Consider the following 24134-nt stretch of genomic DNA (forward strand, 5'->3'; position numbering starts at 1 on the left):
AGGTCTTGTTTTTTTTTAAAAAGTAAAAAAAAAAAAGACGAAAAAAAAAGACACTGCAGTCCAATCTCCTTGGGGGGGTGGTGTGGGGGGGGGGGAAGCCTCCCAAATTTCACACTGATAAATCTATCGTGACAAAAAGTAATACAGCACATAAGTACATTACAATACAATACAATACAATGCAATGCAATGCAATACAATATACCAAACACTAAAAAGTCTTTCACGAACATCGTTGCATATCCTACAAGAGGTCTGGCTCTGTTTCGTAATAATGACATAGTACTGTACTGTACAGTACTGATTGTAATGTACTGCAGTGTTGTAATACTATTTTGGGGACTGATGGGGGGGAGGATGGGAGGAAGGGGTTGAGGGGGGTAGCAGTTTTCCTGTGCATATTGATGATTTCTCCCGCAGAAACTCGGAATGAATAACTGCAGAACAGCACTGCTGCTTCCTCCCATCCATGTGTGTGTGTAAAGCGCTTTGAGCTTGGTTTCCAACAGATGATAGGCGCCATATAAGTATCTGTATCATCATCACCCCTACCCCATCCCCTCACACTACATATGTCTGCCTTCTGAAATTGAAAAAAAACAAAAAAACCCAAGAAATCATCCAACATGAATTTTCCTACAGCGCCTTTCGCACACAGCTCTTCTTCTCCTTCTTCTTCTGCGTTCACTCGTATGCACACGAGTGGGCTTTTACGTGTATGACCGTTTTTACCCCGCCATGTAGGCAGCCATACTCCGTTTTCGGGGGTGTGCATGCTGGGTATGTTCTGGTTTCCATAACCCACCGAACGCTGACATGGATTACAGGATCTTTAACGTGCGTATTTGATCTTCTGCTTGCATATACACACGAAGGGGGTTCAGGCACTAGCAGGTCTGCACATATGTTGACCTGGGAGATCGTAAAAATCTCCACCCTTTACCCACCAGGCGCCGTCACCGTGATTCGAACCCGGGACCCTCAGTTTGAAAGTCCCAACGCTTTAACCACTCGGCTATTGCGCCCGTCGCACACAGCTCAAACATGCAAGCTGCAGTCACGGACCTTGGTTTACAACAGTCGCACCTACAAGACCAGCATGCAAACTTTTTTTTTTTTTACTTCAACCAGCCCAGTGAGACAGAATGAGAGTATGGGGAACGGGGGTGAGAGGGAAGGCGGGGATGGTGGGAGAAGGCGTGGACACCACTGCTCCAAGCAATGCACACACACACACCTCTGACAGGCTCGAACCCAGGGTTCTCATCTCTTGCAAGACATCGTTTGACAAGAACACTCCCTCAGCGCTTTCTTTCACACAAAGTGCATGCTGCATTTTTTGGGGTAACCTTGGTTTACAACAGTCCAATCCAGTTTTTCATACCAAGCCCTTACTGTTTTGAATCAACTTTCTCAGCCTCTCTGTCACTCATCTTTACTGCAGTCTTTTAAGTTCAGTCTCTAGACCCATCTTTTCCGTTTCTGAAAAATTCTCAACAGCTTATCCCTGTTCAGTATGAACTAAAAAGACTTATCAGTGAGTGAGTAGGTTTGAGAGTTTCAGAATTTGTCAGCTGTATTTTTGATTGTGTACTATTAATGATTGTATACTATCACTTGTGAGTGAGCATGTATTTGTGTACACCGTATGTTTGGGTGTGTGTGTTTGGGTGTGAGTAATCTAATTATGTTTTGTATCTTGTGTTCCAGTTTTTTTCTTTTTTGTATTTACCTTTTCTATTTGTAAACGCCTAGGGCTTATTTTAAGATCAGGCAAGAATGCTCATAATACTACTAATAATAACAATAATGATAAAAGACTAGCACCAGCAATCTCTGACTGACCAGTCCAGTGGACAGAGAGGAATGGGGACAATGTTGCTTGTCGTCCAGCTGGTCACTCAGAGTCAAACTGGAAAGGGTGTGGAGAGAGGGGTGGTAGGTGTGGTGGGGGTGGACATCACATTCACTGCTCACTCACACACACACGCGCACACTGACAGATGGAGATAGTACATCTTCTTATGAAATGTTGAAGGTAGTAGATAACCGCCCAACTACCACACTGATGGACTGGAAACAACCCTGGAATCCTGTTTCTTGTGATGAAGAAGGGCTCTTATCCAATGGTGCCGCTTACACCTGCACTGCCTGCCTTCCCCTCTCCCCCTCCCCCTCCCTGCCTTGTCCGTCTCAGGGAGGAGACTCACTCACTCACTCATGCATGATCACACAGTCAGAAGGACCTTGAATATCTCAAGCACTGTCAGCAGCTGGGACCTCAGCATGTTCTTTGTTTCATCCTATTCTTACGTTATGCTGAATACTAAGTACATCTTTTCACGTAATGCTGAAGATAGTGTATCTTCTTAAGTAAGACTAGTATATTTTCTTACGTAATGTTGAAGATAGTACATCTTCTGATGTTATGCTCAACATAGTACTTCTTTTCAAAAATGCTGAAGATAGTACATCATCTCAGGTAATGCTGAAGATATACATCTTCTCAAAATAACACTGAAGATATGACATAATCTTCTGTAAACATTCAGTATACCCATAACACAATGACAGGCTCGGAGAACCCTGGAATCCCATTTCTCGAAAAAGAGAACGACTCTTTATCCACCGGTGCCACCTTCACACTGCCGCCACCCCACCGTAACCTCAACCCAACCTACCCTTTAAGTCATGTCAGTCAGACCCCAGGAGTCAGTCAGGCTGACTCACTCACTCATGCATGATGACAATCAGAATGTCCTTGAACTTCTCAATCACCGACTCGCTCACTCACTCATGCATGATGACAATTGGAACATCCTTGAACTTCTCAATTGCTGACTCACTCACTCACTCACTCATGCGTGACGACAATCAGAACCGTCCTTGAACTTCTCAATCACCGACTCACTCACTCACTCATGCATGACAACAATCAGAACTGTCCTTGAACTTCTGAATCACCAACTCACTCACTCATGAGTGGCGACAATCAGAACATCCTTGAACTTATCAATCACCAACTCACTCACTCATGCGTGATGACAATCAGAACGTCCTTGAACTTCTCAATCGCTGATTCACTCACTCACTCATGCATGACAACAATCAGAACTGTCCTTGAACTTCTGAATCACCAAGTCACTCACTCATGAGTGACGACAATCAGAACGTCCTTGAACTTATCAATCACCAACTCACTCACTCACTCATGCGTGATGACAATCGGAACGTCCTTGAACTTCTCAATCACCGACTCACTCACTCATGCATGATGACAGATCAGAACATCCTTGAACACTACTTCTCAATCACCGACTCACTCACTCATGCATGATGACAGATCAGAACATCCTTTCACTTCTCAATTGCTGACTCACTCACTCACTCATGTGTGATGACAATTAGAACGTCCTTGAACTTCTCAATTGCTGAGTCACCCACTCATGAGTGATGACAATCAGAATGTACCTGGAACTTCTCAATCGCCGAGTCACCCACTCACTCATGCGTGACGACAATCACAACGTCCTAACTTCTCAATGGCTGACCCACCCACTCACTCATGCGTCATGACGATCAGAATGTCCTTGGTCTTCTCAATTGCCAAATCACTCACTCATGCGTGACGACAATCAGAATGTCCTTGAACTTCTCAATCGCTGCCTCACCCACTCATCCGTGACGATGATCAGAACGTCAACGTCCTTGACCCACTCACTCACTCATGTGTGACAATGATCAAAACGTCACTGAATTTCTAAATCGCCGACACACTCACTCACTCATGCGTGACGACAATCAGAACGTCCTTGAACTTCTCAATCACGGTCAGCAGCTGTGACCGTCGCATGTTCTCGTAAAACATGATCTCCTCCAGGTGATGTAGGCCGTTGAAGTAGGGCAGGAGGCGGGCGAACAGCTGGAGGTCCTCAGGGTTCCGGGCCGCGGGGCACTGCAGAACGGCGCTCTGCTCGGCGGAGTTGAGGTCCTTGAGGGGGAAGGTGTTGCGCAGGTGCCAGACCGATTTCGTGTCCTCTGCCACCACCGAGCCGTCGCTCTGCACCTGGTTTGTGACACGTTTTTTATTTTTTTATTTTTTTTATTATTGTCCAGCTCAAGGGGGATTTAATTTAAAGCAATATGAGCGATGTAATGATCACAGCATAGATGACAACAACAACACAGACATGCTCAGAAACGCAGAGAATGGTGCTGTCTCTGTGGAATGAATTGCATTCCTTTTTTGTAACGACAAATTTCTTAACTTTTATACACAAGTGGGCTTTTACATGCCTATATATAATCATTTTTCCCCCTGCCACGTAGGCAGTCATACTATTTTCAGGGATGGGGTGGTGGGGGGTGCATGCGGGGTATGTTCTTGTTTCCATAACACACCAAATGCTGATATGGTTTACAGGATCTTCAACATGCATATCTGATCTTCTGCATGCATATACACAAAGGGGGTGGGGGGGAGGGGGAGGTGTTGGGGGTGGGGGGGTTCAGGCACTAGCAGGTCTGCACATGTGTTGACCTGGGAAGTTGGAAAAATCTCCACTCTTTACCGACCAGGCACCATGACCAGGTTTGAACATGGGACCCTCAGACTGAAAGTCAAACGCTTTAATCACTTGGCTCGGCAAACAATTAGCAGTCTCCCACGGGAACTCAGAAGTTTAACAATGCTGCGTGTGGAGGTGCACAACTGAAATCAGATGAAAATGTCAATATTTTCAGAGTTGTACATGAATTTATTTTGATCTGGGTGATTCTGAGCTCTCTAACAACAATTCTGCGATGGAGAGCTATAACTGCAAATGAATTTTGCAAAGCAGTTTTTTTTTTCTGTGTGCAAATCACCACCACGACTCCCACTCTCCCGCTCATTCTTTCATATCACATACTGTTTCCTTTCTTAAATACTTTATCTTTGTAACTATGTGTCTCTTCATGTACTGTTTGGCCTCTCACTTGCCAATGTGATTCTGTTTACTTTGGTTCCTTGTCTGCATAAGTTTTGTGCTTACTTGTTTCTTGTTGAGCAGTGCTTAAACAAGTCACGGTTGATGTCCTTCCCATGACTTTCTGTGTTAACGTGCTTACGCAATGTTGTTTCTTTGAAGAAAAAATTGTTTAACTCATTCTACCCCACAGCTAAATGCCTGCTGCAACTCCCCTGGACCAGCACTACATGAGATCACTGCAGAAAAGAGAGGGTGGTTCACTAAAACGGCGAAAATTGATGGAGAATTGTTGATTTAATCGGTCGAACAAAGCTTAGTTTTTCATGCTTCCAGAACCTGTAAACGGTGCAGTTTAGAATGCCAAAAATTGCACCAAGCAAAATAAATGAAATTAGAATAGTGTGTTGGTACGAGAATACTGGTCGTACCTGGTCCCCAGGGGAAGTAATCATGGTATGAGTTCACTCGTACCTGGAACAGAATGAGTTAAAGCAAGCCCTCGGCTGTTGTGCCGGTTGTTACCTCCAGTGACGGGGACTTGGACAGCTGTTTGCCCAGCAGGGAGGAGGAGGAGGAGAAGGCGGGGTTCATGATGGGGTGGGAGGGGCCGATGCTCTCGTCGCTGTTGACGGACGCCACGTCCGACATACTGGTGGCCTGCTCCAGGTTAGAGTGGTGGTCGTCCATGACGTAGCGGAACAGAGACTCCTCCTCCACCTGTGACACAGTGACCACAATTTGGAAATACATATATTAGTGATGACAATTTGGAAATATTTATTAGTGACAACAATTTGGAAATATTTATTGGAAATATATATCAGTGATGACAATCTGGAAATATATAATAGTGACAACAATCTGGAAATATTTATTAGTTGTCCATCACGTAGTGGAACAGAGACTCGTTACCGTCGCGTTTACGCCAGTAGATGGATGTTGCGACGTATTGATCCAGATCCAGATCCAGACTCTTCCTCCACCCAACACACAGTGACAAAAAAGTTATTAACTCTTTCACTGCCAAGTTTCTGTGTGTAAAACACTCCCCAGCACCAAATATTTCAGAAACAATGCTCTCAGTCACATGTTTCAGTTTCTGTCAACACAACACAATGGACTTGTTCACTTCAAACTTGTGTCAGGGGGCAAAGGTATGTCACTGTTCATTGGCAGGAAACTGGTTGCAGCTGTAGACCTTTGTTACAAAATGAACAAGAGAGGCAAGGCCTTCAAGACTCACTTGTGATACACTTAAAAAATAAAAAAAAAAAATCTAATCATTAAAATGTGTTCTGTATTTGTAGACCACTTGGGCGAATGAACATAGTGAAAGCCCTGTACACACAAGCTTTTTATGTATTGAGTATAATTTCAAAATGTAATGTTTAAGATGAGAAAGATCAGTTTAAAGCAAATTAAGTCCCCTAGCATTAATTACAGAGTAATTTCCCTTTTTTACTATCTGCACCAAAACGTTTGCAAAATAAATAAAACTTCCATGCTCAGCAAAAGAAGTTCCTGTTTGAACAAAAAATGATAATAACGACTGCTCTTGTTGTTGTGTCAGAATATCAGATCAAAGTGCCAAGTTTAGAGAATACAAAAAATATAAATATACAGTAAATGCAGTTTGCATTTTATTAGGCTTCATTTTTTTATTTTTTTGTGCCCATCCCAGAGGTGCAATATTGTTTTAAACAAGATGACTGGAAAGAACTGAATTTTTCCTATTTTTATGCCTAATTTGGTGTCAACTGACAAAGTATTTGCAGAGAAAATGTCAATGTTAAAGTTTACCACGGACACACAGACACACACACACACACAGACACACACACACAGACAACCGAACACCGGGTTAAAACACAGACTCACTTTGTTTACACAAGTGAGTCAAAAATGGTCTTATCAACATGGCCCCTTGATGTCGACAGAAGTCGCCTATGGTGGTGCACTGTCTAGTCAAATGAAGTCACCTCTGGCAGTGAAATAGTTAATGAAACCAAAAACACATACAATGATTTTCTGTTTTGCATTTCTCATGAGTTTTGCTTTCTTCTGCCTGCCACACAGAAATGAAAAAAAAAAAAGAAAAAAGAAAAAAAAAAGGAATTTTTGTTTCATATTTCTCACGATTCTTCCTCCACCTACCTACTCAGTAACAAAATAAAACAAACACAAAACCTCACGCACTTAATCAATTTTTGTGCTGCATTCTCATGAAATATATATATATATTTTTTTTTTCTCCTTCTCTCTCTTTCTCCTTTCACTTCTTTCTTCTTTCTCTTGCATATATTGTGTGCATGTGGGTGTGGGTTTGGGTTTTGAGAATCTTCCTTTCCTTTTTTTATTTCAATTATTAGAAGAAATTCTCACATGCCATAACTGTATGACCTATGGATATTTTCTAAAGATTTTGTGTGGGAAATAAAAAAAGAAAAGACTGAGAATCCTCAACATTTGACACTTTTGCCAAAAATCCACCAGACTGCACAGGGCCATGTAAGAATTATTCAACTAGATTAAAAAAAAAATCTAGTGATATTAAACACACAACCCTGACACATCAGGAGATAGAAAAAAAGATTAAAAGATCCTGCAAAGCAATATAGTTTATGATATATCATCTTAACCGTTAAGCTCCTTAAATCTTTGTACCCTGAGCACAGATTTAACCATAACACCCAGTTACTTCCCTTTGAGTACACATCATATTTCCAGACTGCAATGTTCAAGTTCAGTTTCGCTTCCTCAGTCAGTTTTATTATCACTTGATGCTTTTAGCTAATTGGATTTAACCTCTACATTGTTACCAAGAGTTTTCAAAGGGACTGAGCACACTTTTGATGAGGGTGTGTTTGTGTATTCAACATGGCTTCTACATTCCACTCAACTATTGTTAAAGTAGGGCTGGTCTACAGAAAAAAAAACAAACTGTGTAGCTGAAAGCACAGCTGCACTGATGGGGTACAAAGCATTTACCGTAAAGTTTGGTCTATTGAGCGCACTGGTATATAAGCCGCACCCACTAAATTTTGGAAACAATTGAACTTTATACATACATAAGCCGCACTGGCTTATAAGCCGCACTTATTTCCGGTACCATAACACATCCTGTCACTTGACTTCAGCCTCGCTTTCACTTCATGAACATGAAGGTGGAGGTCGCTGCTGGTTCGTCGCTTGCACTGTCGTCTGCTAGGTCGATCGCCTTCAATTTGAAGGCTGAATCATAAGCATAACGTCATGTTTTCGGCATGATGAGGGTGTACGCTTGAGCAGAGTAGAACTGAATGCTGATCTGAAGGCTTTAATGTGTGCGGATTTGATTTATAAAACGTGAACAGTTAGCACACTATCCTGAAGCTCATCCAAAAATTCATGGACAGTAATCATGATTTTGGTGAGTTGAAGGGCAGCTAAGATAAGAATAGACAAGAACGTGACACTCCTGGGATCGTTAAAATCCTCAAATAAGCCGCATCACTGTATAAGCCGCAGAGGTTGAAGCTGGAGTAAAAAGTCATGGCTTATAGACCGAACTTTACGGTACTCTCTAACCCCCAAGTTTCTGTGTGAAAAACACTCCCAAGCACCAAATACTCTTGGTCACAGGCTTCAGTTCATGTCAAAACAGCACAATGGACTCGTTCACTTCAAACTGGGTCAGGGGTTGAAGGTTAGGCATTGTTCTATTGGTGGGGAAACTGGCTGCAGCTGTCAAACTTTGTTACAACATGAAAAACAGTCCTTTTGCATGAGCCCTACATGTTGATTAAAGTCTCCTATGGCAGTGCACTGTTTTGTCTGGTCTATTTTATTTATCTATCTATTCATTCATTTTTTGTTCACTTTTATGCACTATCTAAATTTATCAGTTTATTAATTCAATTACTTATCTATTTTCTTCTCCCCCCCCCTCCCTCAAGGCCTGACTAAAGTGTTGGTCAGGCATCTGCTTAGCAAAAGTGGTGAAGTGTATATGAATTTATCAGTACTCAGTGACGTCTCCTTGAGTAACTGAACTGAACTGAACTGTCCAGTCGACTGAGGTCACCTATGGTGGTAAAAGGGTTAAGGCAAATAAAAGGACTGTCCTAAAATAAATAAAATTAAAGTTTACCACGGACACACAGACACACGGACACACACACACACACAGAGAGACAACCGCACACCGGGTTAAAACACAGACTCACTTTGTTTACACAAGAGAGTCAACAAGAGAGGCAGGGCCTTCAAGACTCACTTGTGATACACTTAAAAAAAAAAATCCAAGCTTTTTATGTATTGAGTATAATTTCAAAATGTAATGTTTAAGATGAGAAAGATCAGTTTAAAGCAAATTAAGTCCCCTAGCATTAATTACAGAGTAATTTCCCTTTTTTACTATCTGCACCAAAACGTTTGCAAAATAAATAAAAATTCCATGCTTAGCAAAAGAAGTTCCTGTTTGAACAAAAAATGATAATAATGACTCCTCTTGTTGTTGTGTCAGAATAAGAGGTCAAAGTGCCAAGTTTAGAGAATACCAAAAATATAAATATAACAGTAAATGCAGTTTGCATATAATTAGGCTTCTTTTTTTATTTTTTGTGCCCATCCCAGAGGTGCAATATTGTTTTAAACAAGATGACTGGAAAGAACTGAATTTTTCCTATTTTTATGCCTAATTTGGTGTCAACTGACAAAGTATTTGTCAATGTTAAAGTTTACCATGGACACACAGACACACACACACACACACAGACACACACACACAGACAACCGAACACCGGGTTAAAACACAGACTCACTTTGTTTACACAAGTGAGTCAAAAATGGTCTTATCAACATGGCCCCTTGATGTCGACAGAAGTCGCCTATGGTGGTGCACTGTCTAGTCAAATGAAGTCACCTCTGGCAGTGAAATAGTTAATGAAACCAAAAACACATATGATGATTTTCTGTTTTGCATTTCTCATGAGTTTTGCCTTCTTCTGCCTGCCACACAGAAATGAAAAAAAAAAAAAAAAAAAAAAAAAAAAAGAGGAATTTTTGTTTCATATTTCTCACGATTCTTCCTCCACCTACCTACTCAGTAACAAAATAAAACAAACACAAAACCTCACACACTTAATCAATTTTTGTGCTGCATTTTCATGAAATATATATATATATATTTTTTCTCCTTCTCTCTCTTTCTCCTTTCACTTCTTTTCTTCTTTCTCTTGCATATATTGTGTGCATGTGGGTGTGGGTTTGGGTTTTTTGAGTATCTTCCTTTCCTTTTTTTCTTTCAATTATTAGAAGAAATTGTCACATGCCATAACTGTATGACCTATGGATATTTTCTAAAGATTTTGTGTGGGAAATAAAAAAAGAAAAGACTGAGAATCCTCAACATTTGACACTTTTGCCAAAAATCCACCAGACTGCACAGGGCCATGTAAGAATTATTCAACTAGATTAAAAAAAAATCTAGTGATATTAAACACACAACCCTGACACATCAGGAGATAGAAAAAAAGATTAAAAGATCCTGCAAAGCAATATAGTTTATGATATATCATCTTAACCGTTAAGCTCCTTAAATCTTTGTACCCTGAGCACAGATTTAACCATAACACCCAGTTACTTCCCTTTGAGTACACATCATATTTCCAGACTGCAATGTTCAAGTTCAGTTTCGCTTCCTCAGTCAGTTTTATTATCACTTGATGCTTTTAGCTAATTGGATTTAACCTCTACATTGTTACCAAGAGTTTTCAAAGGGACTGAGCACACTTTTGATGAGGGTGTGTTTGTGTTTGTGTATTCAACATGGCTTCTACATTCCACTCAACTACTGTTAAAGTAGGGCTGGTCTACAGAAAAAAAAATAACTGTGTAACTGAAAGCACAGCTGCACTGATGGGGTACAAAGCATTTACCGTAAAGTTTGGTCTATTGAGCGCACTGGTATATAAGCCGCACCCACTAAATTTTGGAAACAATTGAACTTTATACATACATAAGCCGCACTGGCTTATAAGCCGCACTTATTTCCGGTACCATAACACATCCTGTCACTTGACTTCAGCCTCGCTTTCACTTCATGAACATGAAGGTGGAGGTCGCTGCTGGTTCGTCGCTTGCACTGTCGTCTGATAGGTCGATCGCCTTCAATTTGAAGGCTGAATCATAAGCATAACGTCGTGTTTTCGGCATGATGAGGGTGTACGCTTGAGCAGAGTAGAACTGAATGCTGATCTGAAGGCTTTAATGTGTGCGGATTTGATTTATAAAACGTGAACAGTTAGCACACTATCCTGAAGCACATCCAAAAATTCATGGACAGTAATCATGATTTTGGTGAGTTGAAGGGCAGCTAAGATAAGAATAGACAAGAACGTGACACTCCTGGGATCGTTAAAATCCTCAAATAAGCCGCATCACTGTATAAGGCGCAGAGGTTGAAGCTGGAGTAAAAAGTCATGGCTTATAGACCGAACTTTACGGTACTCTCTAACCGCCAAGTTTCTGTGTGAAAAACACTCCCAAGCACCAAATACTCTTGGTCACAGGCTTCAGTTCATGTCAAAACAGCACAATGGACTCGTTCACTTCAAACTGGGTCAGGGGTTGAAGGTTAGGCATTGTTCTATTGGTGGGGAAACTGGCTGCAGCTGTCAAACTTTGTTACAACATGAAAAACAGTCCTTTTGCATGAGCCCTACATGTTGATTAAAGTCTCCTATGGCAGTGCACTGTTTTGTCTGGTCTATTTTATTTATCTATCTATTCATTCATTTTTTGTTCACTTTTATGCACTATCTAAATTTATCAGTTTATTAATTCAATTACTTATCTATTTTCTTCTCCCCCCCTTCCCTCAAGGCCTGACGAAAGTGTTGGTCAGGTATCTGCTTAGCAAGTGTGGTGAAGTGTATATGAATTTATGAGTACTCAGTGACGTCTCCTTGAGTAACTGAACTGAACTGAACTGTCTAGTCGACTGAGGTGACCTATGGTGGTAAAAGGGTTAAGGCAAATAAAAGGACTGTCCTAAAATAAACAAAAAAACAACTCCCCCCCCCCCACCCCCCCACACACGCCCTTGCACCACACCACCGCGGCCCCCACCTATGTGCAAAATTTATTTGATTCACTTCTTCACTTTACTTGACCTTAGTCTGGATGACCGATGGGGCACCACAGATAACCTGTCAACCACCTTCCTCCATCCTAGGCTGAAGTCAGTGACAAGGTGACGGAGGAAGCTGTGCTGGTTCTCTTCAACTCGGACACTGAAGACGAAGATTTTAGTGGATTCAGTGAGCAGGATGACGTTGAATAAATGTGACTATCCCTAAATTATGGATCTTATTTTCGTTGTGTTTATTTTATTTTATTTTTTTTTGTGGCACTAGCAGTATTTTCGCTTGCTTTTCTTTGTGTTGTTCCCGCTTGTGTTTATTTCATAACCTACAGTATCGACAGCTTTTCTGTAGTATCAGTATGTGTTCCAGTACCAGAAATAAGTGCGGCTTATAAACCGGTGCGGTTATGTACGTATAAAGTTCAATTTTTTCAAAAATTTAGTGGGTGCAGCTTATATACCAGTGTGCTCAATAGACCGAACTTTATGGTAAATATCATCAACATCACCTGCACATTGGAGAAGGAGGACTCGACCATGGAGGAGTTGGCGCTGCCGGAGATTGGGGTGGAGGGCTTGTGGCCCGGCACAAAGTACACGTACTTGTGGATCTGGATCAGCAAGCGTCGCTGTAGCAACCAGATCACCATCAGCACCCGCTGCTGCTGGAACTGAACAAAACAAAACGAGAGAAAGACACGATGATGGCAACGATGATGATGATGATGATATGGATACTTATACAGTGCCTATCCTCGGTCAGACCAAGATCTAAGTGCTTTACAAACACAGAGTCACTGATACTTGAATGGCACCTATCCTCGGTCAGAGACCAAGCTCTGTGTGTGCTTTACATACACTGAGTCATAGCACCTATCCTCGGTCAGAGACCAAGCTCTAAGCGCTTTACAAACACAGTCATTTGCACAACAGGCTGCATGCCTGGGTAGAGCTGACTGACAGCTACTCATCATTCGTTTCCTGTGTCATTCAATCAGGCTTCAGCCACGCACACATATACTCAAACAGACATGTAACATTTTATGTGTATGACCATTTTGTTTATTCACCCCGCCATGTACACAGCCATACTCCATTTTCTGGGGGTGTGCATGCTGGGTATGTTCTTGTTTCCATAACCCACTGAATGCTGACATGGATTATAGAATCTTTTAACATGCGTATTTGATCTTCTGCATGCGTATGGAAATGAAGAGGGTTCAGGCACTAGCAGGTCTGCACACATGTTGACATGGAAGATCGGAAAAATCTCCACCCTTTACCCACCAGGTGCCGTTACCAAGATTTGGACCCGGGACCCTCAGATTATAAGTCCAGTGCTTTAACCACTCAGCTGTTGCGTCTGTCTGATGCCCACACTGAATGCTGACAGAGATTTTGGGATCTTTAATGTGTCCATTCAGTCGACTGCTTTATCAGAAGCTCCTGTATCTATATGTCACTGTCACAGTCACTGGTCCCCAAAACCTGGTTTGGTCATGGGTAGATAGATAGATAGATAGATATATAGATATGTATGGGGCTGCAAGGGATGCTGGGAGGCTGGACAGGCAACGCCATGGGAGGTACACTGACCACTGGGCCCCCCATGCAGCTCATGTGAGCAGCCCCTCACGAGGAAAGCTTTCCCTCGGTTACACACAAAGAAAGAGCATTGCGTGTAAAACATCACATTCTTACAGCGCAGAAATTACCTGAGGATGTTTCACAATGTTGTTCATGCATCGCACTGTTATGGTGCAGAAATTACCTGAGGATGTTCCATGATGTTTACACATCGCGCTCTTCCAGTGCAGGTATCACCTGAGGGTGTTCCACGATGTTGCTCATGCACTGCACTCTTCAGGTGCAGAAATTACCCTTATGGCTCATAAATTACCTGAGTACGTTCCACGATGTTGCTCATGCACCACACTCTGATGGTGCAGAAATTACCCTTATGGCTCATAAATTACCTGAGGATGTTCCACAATGTTGCTCATGCATTGCACTCTTCCAGTGCAGAAATTACCCTTACGGCTCATAAATTACATGAGGGTGTTCCACTATGTTGTTCAAGCATGCACTCTGACAGTGCAGAAATTACCTGAGGGTGTTCCACGATGTTGTTCATGTTCCATGTGAGCAGCCCCTCATGAGGAAAGCTTTCCCTTGGCTCGGTAGAAGACAGAGAGAGTATAATGTGTAAGCCATCGCACTCTCAGGGTGCAGAAATTACCTGAGAATGTTCCACGATGTTGTTCATGCATCATGCTCTTCCACTGCAGATATTACCTGAGGATATTCCACGATGCTGCTCATGCATCGCACTCTTACGGTGCAGAAATTACCTGAGGATGTTGCTCATGCATTGCACTCTTACAGTAGAGAAATTACCCTTACGGTGCAGAAATTAGCTGATGATGTTCCACGATGTTGCTCATGCATCGCACTCTTCCAGAGCAGAAATTACCTTTACAGTGCAGAAATCACCCTTTAGGCACAGAAATTACCTTAGGGTGTTCCACGATTTTGCTCACGCATCTCACTCTCCTGGGGCAGAAATCACCCTTACCGTGCAGAAATGACCCTCACAGTGCAGCAATTACCTGAGGGTGTTCCACGATGTTGTTCATGTTCCACAGCTGGGTGGGGAGGGAGAAGTCAGCCAGAGCCACGTGCAGGGACTTCCCGGGGAACTCTTCCACAAACTCCTCCACCATGGTGGAGTTGACCAGGGTGTTGGCGATGGGTGACAGCATGTACTCGTTGCTCTCGCAGAGGGGGAAGATGACGATCGCCTTGCCCCAGTACACCAGGTGACAAGCCAACTGGAACACCTATTTGCAGAAGAAAAATCAACAAATTTGCCTGTATTTTTCAGTAAAAAGAGTTACATAGAAATTCAAAATTGTGTTGCTCTCACACGTGGGGAAGATGACAATCGCCTTGCCCCAGTCCACCAGGTGACAAGCCAACTGGAACACCTATTTCCAGTGACACACCAGCTGGAACAACTATTCGTAGAAGAAAAAAATCAACATCACTATCATCTTCATCATCATCCCCATTACCATCACCACTCATCATCATCATCATCATCCCCATCATAATCCTCCTCCTTCTCATCATCATCATCCCCATCACCAGCCGCTGTGGCGAAGTGGTGTTAGCGTCACAGACTAACAGCTGGGACGACACGGGTTTGAATTCCAGCGGAGGTGGATTTTTCAGCCCACGGCTGGCTCCTACCCAGAGTTGAGTGTGCTATGGACCATACTGGTCGAGTATCATCCACTTAACTGATGCATCTTTGGGTGTGTTGCTCTATTTTCCTGACGAACACTGCAAGTGTCTGTATCTCTCTGGCCTGGTTGATGCTGGGATATCATTATGACAGGAAGCGTAGAGTACAGCCTTGTCACATTGTCCAAAACCTAAATGGATCTCCACTGCAGTATCCTTCTCCTCCTCCTCCCTGTTCATCATCAATATATATAAACTTAAAGCCCCAAATTATGTGGCCTTTCATGCCCTGCTCTCATGGTAACCTCAATTTCGATACCCCTTAACTTCCGCGCTTTGGGTGAGTCTTGTCAAGGTCTTCAGTGTCAGCAGATTCATGGGGGACTGTAGTTAGAGGGACGCTGCAGAGGTGTCCACTCTGGGGAAGACACTCACTCAGACTGGCTCGCAGTCAGTAGGTGGTGTCCTAAGTATGTTAAATCAGAACAGACACTACCAAACACCACCAAAGTGACTCAGCGTCAGTGCAGGGTCTCCTCTGGTGTGTGGCCTCCTGGCAACGTAACACTGATGGTTCCCTGTGGACTTCCAGCACTGGTACTGCGACAGACGAACCCCGGTGTGGCTGTGTATGTGGGGACTCAGAATAAGCAGCGTGTGAGTAATGCCACTGAAACGGTGCAGATGATAGGGAGCACAAAAAAAAAAGAAAAAAAGAAAAAAAGAAAAGAAAAATGATTAAATAAAGAAAAAAAACCCCAAAAAACCCCCCACAAAAAAAAAAAAAAAACCCATCATCTCCATCATCATCATCACCACACATCCTCACCTGCGACAGGCTGAGGTCAGACTCCAGGGACAAGGTCAGCAGGTTCTTCATGGGCTGCACAACCTTGACCAGGCGGATGAGGGAGGGGGAGGAGTCTACGGGCAGATCCGCCAGCAACTCCTCCACACTGGTCAGCAGCAGAAGGCCGTGGTACGGCCGCATGGCCACCAGGCCCTCCTCAACCTCCCGAGGCTCCAGGTGGAGAACTCGCGACCCCGTCACGATTACGTGCACCTGTCCGAGCGTACACACATGCACAGATGTCGTTGCTGTTGTTGCAGTAGTTCTGTTTGCTAGCTGTTGCATTCTTGTTGCTGTTGTTATTGTCCTACTATATGTGAGTGTTTTTTTTGTTGTTTTTTTCAACATTTTATTTTATTTCTTTATCTGTAAGTATCTATCTGCTTACTTATTTTCATTCTATTTGAATTTCATTTCAGTTTGTTCTGCTCATTCTTTTTGTGTTTTGTTTTTGTGGTTACATCATATCATTTGCTCTGTTCACCGCTGTGCACACTCCTGTCATTGTCTTGCTCTGTCTTTTTGTGTTTTGTTTTTGTGGTTACATCATATCATTTGTTCTGTTCACCGCTGTGCACACTCTTGTCATTTGTTCTGTTCACTGCTGTGCACACTCTTGTCATTTGTTCTGTTCACTGCTGTGCACACTCGTTATTTGTTCTGTTCACCGCTGTGCACACTCTTGTCATTTGTTCTGTTCACCGCTGTGCACACTCTTGTCATTTGTTCTGTTCACTGCTGTGCACACTCTTGTCATTTGTTCTGTTCACCGCTGTGCACACTCTTGTCATTTGTTCTGTTCACCGCTGTGCACACTCTTGTCATTTGTTCTGTTCACCGCTGTGCACACTCTTGTCATTTGTTCTGTTCACCGCTGTGCACACTCTTGTCATTTGTTCTCTTCATTGCTGTGCACACTCTTGTCATTTGTTCTGTTCACTGCTGTGCACACTCGTTCTTTGTTCTGTTCACCGCTGTGCACACTCTTGTCATTTGTTCTGTTCACCACTGTGCACACTCTTGTCATTTGTTCTGTTCACCGCTGTGCACACTCTTGTCATTTGTCCTGTTTACTGCTGTGCACACTCTTGTCATTTGTTCTGTTCACCGCTGTGCACACTCTTGTCATTTGTTCTGTTCACCGCTATGCACACTCTTGTCATTTGTTCTGTTCACCGCTGTGCACACTTTTGTCATTTGTTCTGTTCACTGCTGTGCACACTCTTGTCATTTGTTCTGTTCACCACTGTGCACACTCTTGTCATTTGTTCTGTTCACCGCTGTGCACACTCTTGTCATTTGTTCTGTTGACTGCTGTGCACACTCTTGTCATTTGTTCTGTTCACTGCTGTGCACACTTGTTATTTGTTCTGTTCACCGCTGTGCACACTCTTGTCATTTGTTCTGTTCACCACTGTGCACACTCTTGTCATTTGTTCTGTTCACCGCTGTGCACACTCTTGTCATTTGTCCTGTTTACTGCTGTGCACACTCTTGTCATTTGTTCTGTTCACCGCTGTGCACACTCTTGTCATTTGTTCTGTTCACCGCTATGCACACTCATGTCATTTGTTCTGTTCACCGCTGTGCACACTTTTGTCATTTGTTCTGTTCACTGCTGTGCACACTCTTGTCATTTGTTCTGTTCACCACTGTGCACACTCTTGTCATTTGTTCTGTTCACCGCTGTGCACACTCTTGTCATTTGTTCTGTTGACTGCTGTGCACACTCTTGTCATTTGTTCTGTTCACTGCTGTGCACACTTGTTATTTGTTCTGTTCACCGCTGTGCACACTCTTGTCATTTGTTCTGTTCACCGCTGTGCACACTCTTGTCATTTGTTCTGTTCACCGCTGTGCACACTCTTGTCATTTGTTCTGTTCACTGCTGTGCACACTTGTTATTTGTTCTGTTCACCGCTGTGCACACTCTTGTCATTTGTTCTGTTCACCGCTGTGCACACTCTTGTCATTTGTTCTGTTCACCGCTGTGCACACTTGTCATTTGTTCTGTTCACCGCTGTGCACACTCTTGTCATTTGTTCTGTTCACCGCTGTGCACACTCTTGTCATTTGTTCTGTTCACTGCTGTGCACACTCTTGTCATTTGTTCTGTTGACTGCTGTGCACTCTCTTGTCATTTGTTCTGTTCACCGCTGTGCACACTCTTGTCATTTGTTCTGTTCACCACTGTGCACACTCTTGTCATTTGTTCTGTTCACCGCTGTGCACACTCTTGTCATTTGGTCTGTTCACCGCTGTGCACACTCTTGTCATTTGTTCTGTTCACCGCTGTGCACACTCTTGTCATTTGTTCTGTTCACCGCTGTGCACACTCTTGTCATTTGTTCTGTTCACCGCTGTGCACACTCTTGTCATTGTCCTGCTCTGTCTTTTTTCTTGTTGTTGTTGTTGTTGTTGCTGCTACATTTTATTTTATTCATTTATTAATCTATCTGTTTACTTTTCAATTTTCAAAAAATTATTATTCTATTCTAATTTGATTTTTATTTACATTTACTTATCTATTCATTTCATTTACTTATTCATCTACTTATATTCATTTGTTTGTTTATCTATTCATTTATTCATATACTTATTTATTCATCTATTTACTTATTTATTTGTTTATTCATTCATTCGTTTATTTATCTATTCATTTATTCAATCATGTATACATTTATTTGTTTATGAATGCTTTTTTTCCCCCTGACAGGCCTGGCTAACCGTGTCGGGTTGCACTGTTGGTCAGGCATCTGCTTGGCAGATGTGGTGTAGTAGCACACACACACACGTGTGTGTGTGTGTGTGGATTTGTCTGAACACAGTGACATCTTCTTGACTAACTGAACTGAACTGAACCCTGCTCTGTCCACAGTGATGGGCTGGTCTAGTGGTTTGTGTCCCATACATAGATTGGAATTTTTTGGGGGTGGGTCTGTGCAGCATACGTTTAGCGCATGCAAAAGAACCCATATCAAACACAGCTATCTCCCTTCCGTTCCCATAACTATCCACCACCCCCCTACCCCCAAGTACAACAGAATCTTCAACTTAAAAAAAACAAACTGTGTCAAAAACAATGCACTTATTTTAGTGGAGTGTTGGTCTAGTTGTAACTAACACATCCACCTACGAAAGTGAGAGAATCTGATCACACTGGTTCGAATTCCACAGTCACCGCCAGTATTTTCTCCCCCTCCACTAGACCTTGAGTGGTGGTCTGGATGCTAGTCATTCGGATTAGATGATATACTGAGGTCTTGTGTGCAGCATACACTTAACGCACATAAAAGAACGCATGGCAACAAAAGGGTTGTCCCTGGCAAAATTCTGCAGAAAAATCCACTTCGATAGGAAAAATAAACATTGCGGACAAAAAAAAAAAAAAAAAAGGATGAAAAAAGGATAGCGATCTCAGTGTAACGATGCACTGTCCTTGGGGAGAACAGCCCAATTTCACACAGAAAAATCCTTTGTGACAAAAGAGCAATATACACAAAACACAGATTTTCATACAAAACAAATTTAAGTAATTTATTAAAAATATGGATATACATTTTTTTTTAAAGTACATTTCTGAATTTTGTTTTGTGTATTTGTTGATATATATATATATATATATATATATATATATATATATATATATATATATATATATACACACACACAAAACTGAAACCAAAACAAAGAAAAGCCCTCCAAACACACACACACACACACAAAACACACACACACACAAAACACACACAACGCAACGCAATGCAACAAAACACAACACAACACCAGCCACCTCACCTTGTGCGGGAGGCAAAAGTTCACCGCCACCCAGCGGTTGATGTAAAGGGAGACCACCCCGCTGTCCACCAGGCTGGTGTGCACCTGCCTCAGCTCGTTGGCCAGCTGACTGCGCTGCAGGATGAGGCGGAAGGGGTTCTGGGGAGGTGCGGTAGGGGAGCTGTCGGGCTGCGACTGGGTCTGGACCTGGTCGAAGACGGCGCGGATGGTCTTGGACTGGAGGGAGAGGTAGTGGCAGCGCTGCTCCTCGTGCCTCAGGGCCACCACCAGCTCCTTGGAGAGGGCATGGTAGCTGTCGATGGCCGAGTCCACGATGTTGGCGCTCAGGGCAAAGACCACATTGATGGTGCTGATCCTATGGCTGTGGGCCTTCGTCGAGCCTGATGTCTGTCCAGGATTGAAACAAAAAGATTTTTTTGTTTTTTTTGTTTTCAGTGGATGGAGACTGAGGAATGTTCAAGACTGAGCTTTCTTTTTTCTTTTCTTTTCAATGGATAGAGCCTGATGACTGTCCAGGATTGAAACAAAAAGATTTTGTTTTTCTTTTCAATAGATAGAGCCTGAGGAATGTGCAGGATTGAAACAAAAAGATTTTGTTTTTCCTTTCAATGGATAGAACCTGATCTTTCTTCTTCTTTTCGGTCGCACTTGTCACAGAGTCAGGCTGGCCTGCGAGACAAATGTCGTCGTGGCTTCCAGGTCTTGTCTGCAGCCGTAGAGCTTGGTGCGTAGTGGGGTCGCTTCTGGCCACACGGTGTCTCTCAGTCCCTGGTGGAGGGGACAAGTCTGCAGAACATGTTCTGGTGTTTGGTCTTCAAGACCACAGGGACAGGTCTGTGATGGTGCCAGCTTCAGCTTCTTGAACATGTGCGCGTTAAGGCGGCAGTGTCCTGTGCGTAAGCGCATAATTGCTACCTGCTGCCAGCGTTCAAGCTCGTGATATGCATCCCTTGTGGCTTGTGGTCGTAGTGCTGCCTTCACGAGGGTCTTCTTTTCAGCGAAGCTAACACTGTTGTTTGGTTGTCTTTCTTTCGCTCCGAGTTTGGCGAGCTGGTCCGCAATTTCGTTGCCTGGAATTCCGCAGTGGGCTGGAACCCATTGCAGCACTACTCGTCGTTGCTGGGCAACTTCTTGTAGTTTCTCCTTGAGACGAGGAAGTTTATCTCTTGCAAGGGCTTCCAGGACAGACAACGCATCTGTCAGAAAGACAACTTGTGGGCATTCGCTCTCCGAGTCGTGAACCATTGAAGCGGCCTGTATGAGCGCCTGAACCTCAGCTGCGTAGTTTGAACAGTACTTTCCTGTGGGTATCCTTGCTGTGGATGTGTGGTGCTCAGGAGACTTCATGTACACTCCTGCTCCTCCGTCAGCAACAGCGTTGGTTGCAGAGCCATCTGTGTACACGTGAATCCAGGATTCTTCAGGGTACCTTTCAGCAATCATGGCTTGTGTCAGAGTGCGTTTGGCCGTGTCATCCTGAGAGTCTCCTGGAGCGACCTGAGGGACTGATGTTGAGATATGAAAACTTGTGGAGTCTTCATTCCATGGCTGCGGCAGGTCGTTGGGACTCAGTGGAAGCGTCGATGGAGGCACACCATCCCGGTGCGCCCTGGCAAGTCTCTTGCTTTCATGGATAAAGCTACTGCGCTTGAGGCGGTTCTTTGTCAGTCCGTTCATCCTCTTCTTCATCGGATGATCAGGCAGGCACTGGAACTTTTCTGCTTGGACCATGATTTTGGCGTCTCTCCTTTGTGCAAGGGGTTGTATGGCAGTAAACTTCTCCATGGCCTTGATTGGTGTGGATCGCATGGATCCGGTGATGATGCGTAGGGCTTGATTTTGGACCCTATCCAGAGACTGCTGGTGGGTCTTCGCTGCAGTAGACCAGGCTGTTGAGCCGTACTCAAGGTGGGGCCTGACGGTTCCCTGGTAGACGCGCTTGAGTATCGTTTCGTTTGCTCCCCAGCTGGTTCCGGCTAGCTTTCGCATGATGGCCAACTTGCGTCTGGCTTTTGCTTCAGCACGTTTGATGTGTGGCTTCCAGGTTTGTCTCTTGTCGAAGGTGACACCAAGATAGGTAGCCTCCTCGTCACTTCTCAGGGGTGTGTCGTCCAGTTTGATGGTTCCTGGTTTTTGTTTTGGTGACAGTGTGAAGAGTGTTGTAGAGGACTTTTCTTTGTTGATGGCTACACACCACTCCTCTGCCCATGCTGCTAAGCGGTCTGCTGCTAGCTGCATTCTGTAGGTGGCGGTAGTGGCATGTTCCTCCTTACACCACATCACTAGGTCATCAGCGTAGAGTGTAGCATGGATACCTTTGGGAAGTGTTTCAATGAGGTCATTGATGAAGATCAAGAAGAGGGAAGGGGAGAGGACTCCTCCCTGTGGAACTCCATGTCGCAGCAGTACTTTCTTGCCTTTGTGTCCGTCAACTGTGACCCTTGCCCTGCGGTTGTGGAGATAGGATCTGATCCAGCGCAGCATGTTCCCTGCGACCCCACATCTCTGCAGCTTCACGAGGAGGCCGTCAGTCCAGACTTTATCAAAGGCCTTTTGCAGATCAATCCAGGCAGCAAGAACTACCTTCTGCTCCTGGAACGCATCTTCTATTTCTTGTGCGAGGTAGGTAGCTTGGTCCTCTGTGCTGTGAAACTGACGAAAGCCTGCCTGTTCAGAAACCAGGATGTTTTCAGTCTCGAGATACCAAAGCAGGCGCTGGTTCACCATCCTTTCTAGGGTCTTCACAACGCAGCTGGTCAGGCTGATTGGTCTGTAGCTGGCCGCCTTCTTCTTGTCCTTTCCTTTCTTAAGGATAGGAATCATGATGGCTTCTCGCCAGACTTGAGCCAAGGTCCCAGTTTCCCAGCTGTGGTTGTAAACCTCCAGAAGTTTCAGGACGGCGGTGTTGCCGAGGTGCTTCAACATCTCGTTAGTGATCCCATCTGGCCCTGGGGATTTCCTGGTTTTTAGTTTCCTCAGAGCTGTCTGAAGCTCGTAAAGAGTGAGGGGCTGCTTCATGAGTTTCACATCGGTGTTGTGGGTCCGTTCTCTCTGTTCCCTTCTTGCTTCTCTTGTTTGGAGAGGGCTGACAGGTACATTGCTCTCCTCTGCGTAATTGTCAGCAAAGCGGTTGGCTGCGCGTCGTCCTGTCAGTAACTCTCCGTTCTTCTCCAGCGTAGTTGTTTGAGCTCTGCTGCCTTCATCATTGAGTTGACCTACAACTTTCCACAGCTTCCTTCCATCTTTCTCAAGGTTCAGCGCCGCTGTCTTCTCTCTCCAGCTCTGGCGTCTCGCTTGTACTTTTGCCTTGAGGAATTTGGCTTTCGTCTGCTGAAGTCGCAGGTGGTTCTCATCTGATGGATTTCTTTCTGCTTCCTGTCTGGCTTCTGTCATCTCGTCCTGAAGTTCTTGAAGCTGGTTTGACCAGTAGGGTTTGTAGTCTTTGCGAGCTCCACGTGGAATACATTCTTGGGCTGCTTGAAGGATGCAGCCGTTCAGCTCTCTGACAATGTTATTGATGTCTCTGCCGTGGACGTGGATGTCCCTGGTAAGAGCATTGGTGCGGTGTCTGAAGAGACCCCATTTGGCCTTCTTGTAATTCCAGCGTGGGGGCACTGGAGTGTTGGTGGTGTTCCTGTTGATAGTGATGAACACTGGCCTGTGATCGCTGCCTCCCAGCTGATCCCCTACTTTTCTGCTAACGTCTCCGTGGAGGTCGTCAGTGCAAAAGGCAAGGTCAGGGGTAGTGGTGGAGCGCCATCGTCTGGAATAGAAGGTTGGGGTGTCGCTTGGGGAGTTGATGAGAAGGAGATGATGGTCGTCTTGCCAGTCTTCCACTTCTTCACCTCGGCGGTCCATATGGTCGTAACCCCAGCTCTGGGAGTGGCTGTTGAAGTCACCCACAGCAAGAAAACTTGCGTCTGGGACCTCTATGGTGTCGAGGGACAGTGGACGGTCGTCGGGGCAGTAGAAGTTCAGGATGTGCAACTCTGTGTCATTCAGTTTGGCCCTAATCGTTTGGTACTCGGCATTCTCCATGTGGACGGCTGATTCGCAGGAGTGTATGTTGTTCCTAACAAGGGTCAGGATACCACCTTTGCGTCTTTCTGCTCTGTCCGACCTGAAGCACTGATAGCCTCTGACT

The 24134-nt window shown here is 44.1% G+C and overlaps 1 protein-coding gene across 2 annotated transcripts in view; it reads right to left on the reverse strand.

Moving 5' to 3' along the window:
• Positions 1–94: 94 nt before the first annotated feature.
• Positions 95–24134, reverse strand: part of LOC143302357 (GATOR1 complex protein NPRL3-like) — a 27037-nt gene continuing 2997 nt past the window's right edge. For both annotated transcript variants that reach the window (XM_076616999.1, XM_076617000.1), the window contains 6 exons: positions 19991–20377; positions 16172–16405; positions 14706–14936; positions 12606–12767; positions 5493–5687; positions 95–4066 (listed from right to left, as the gene is read on the reverse strand). In XM_076616999.1, the coding sequence (XP_076473114.1) occupies positions 3782–4066; positions 5493–5687; positions 12606–12767; positions 14706–14936; positions 16172–16405; positions 19991–20377 (1494 nt within the window). In that variant the 3' untranslated portion in view covers positions 95–3781. The remainder of the gene's footprint in view (positions 4067–5492; positions 5688–12605; positions 12768–14705; positions 14937–16171; positions 16406–19990; positions 20378–24134) is intronic.

Source organism: Babylonia areolata, chromosome 29 (genome assembly GCF_041734735.1).
Source record: "Babylonia areolata isolate BAREFJ2019XMU chromosome 29, ASM4173473v1, whole genome shotgun sequence".
NCBI classification, from domain to species: Eukaryota; Metazoa; Mollusca; class Gastropoda; order Neogastropoda; family Buccinidae; genus Babylonia; species Babylonia areolata.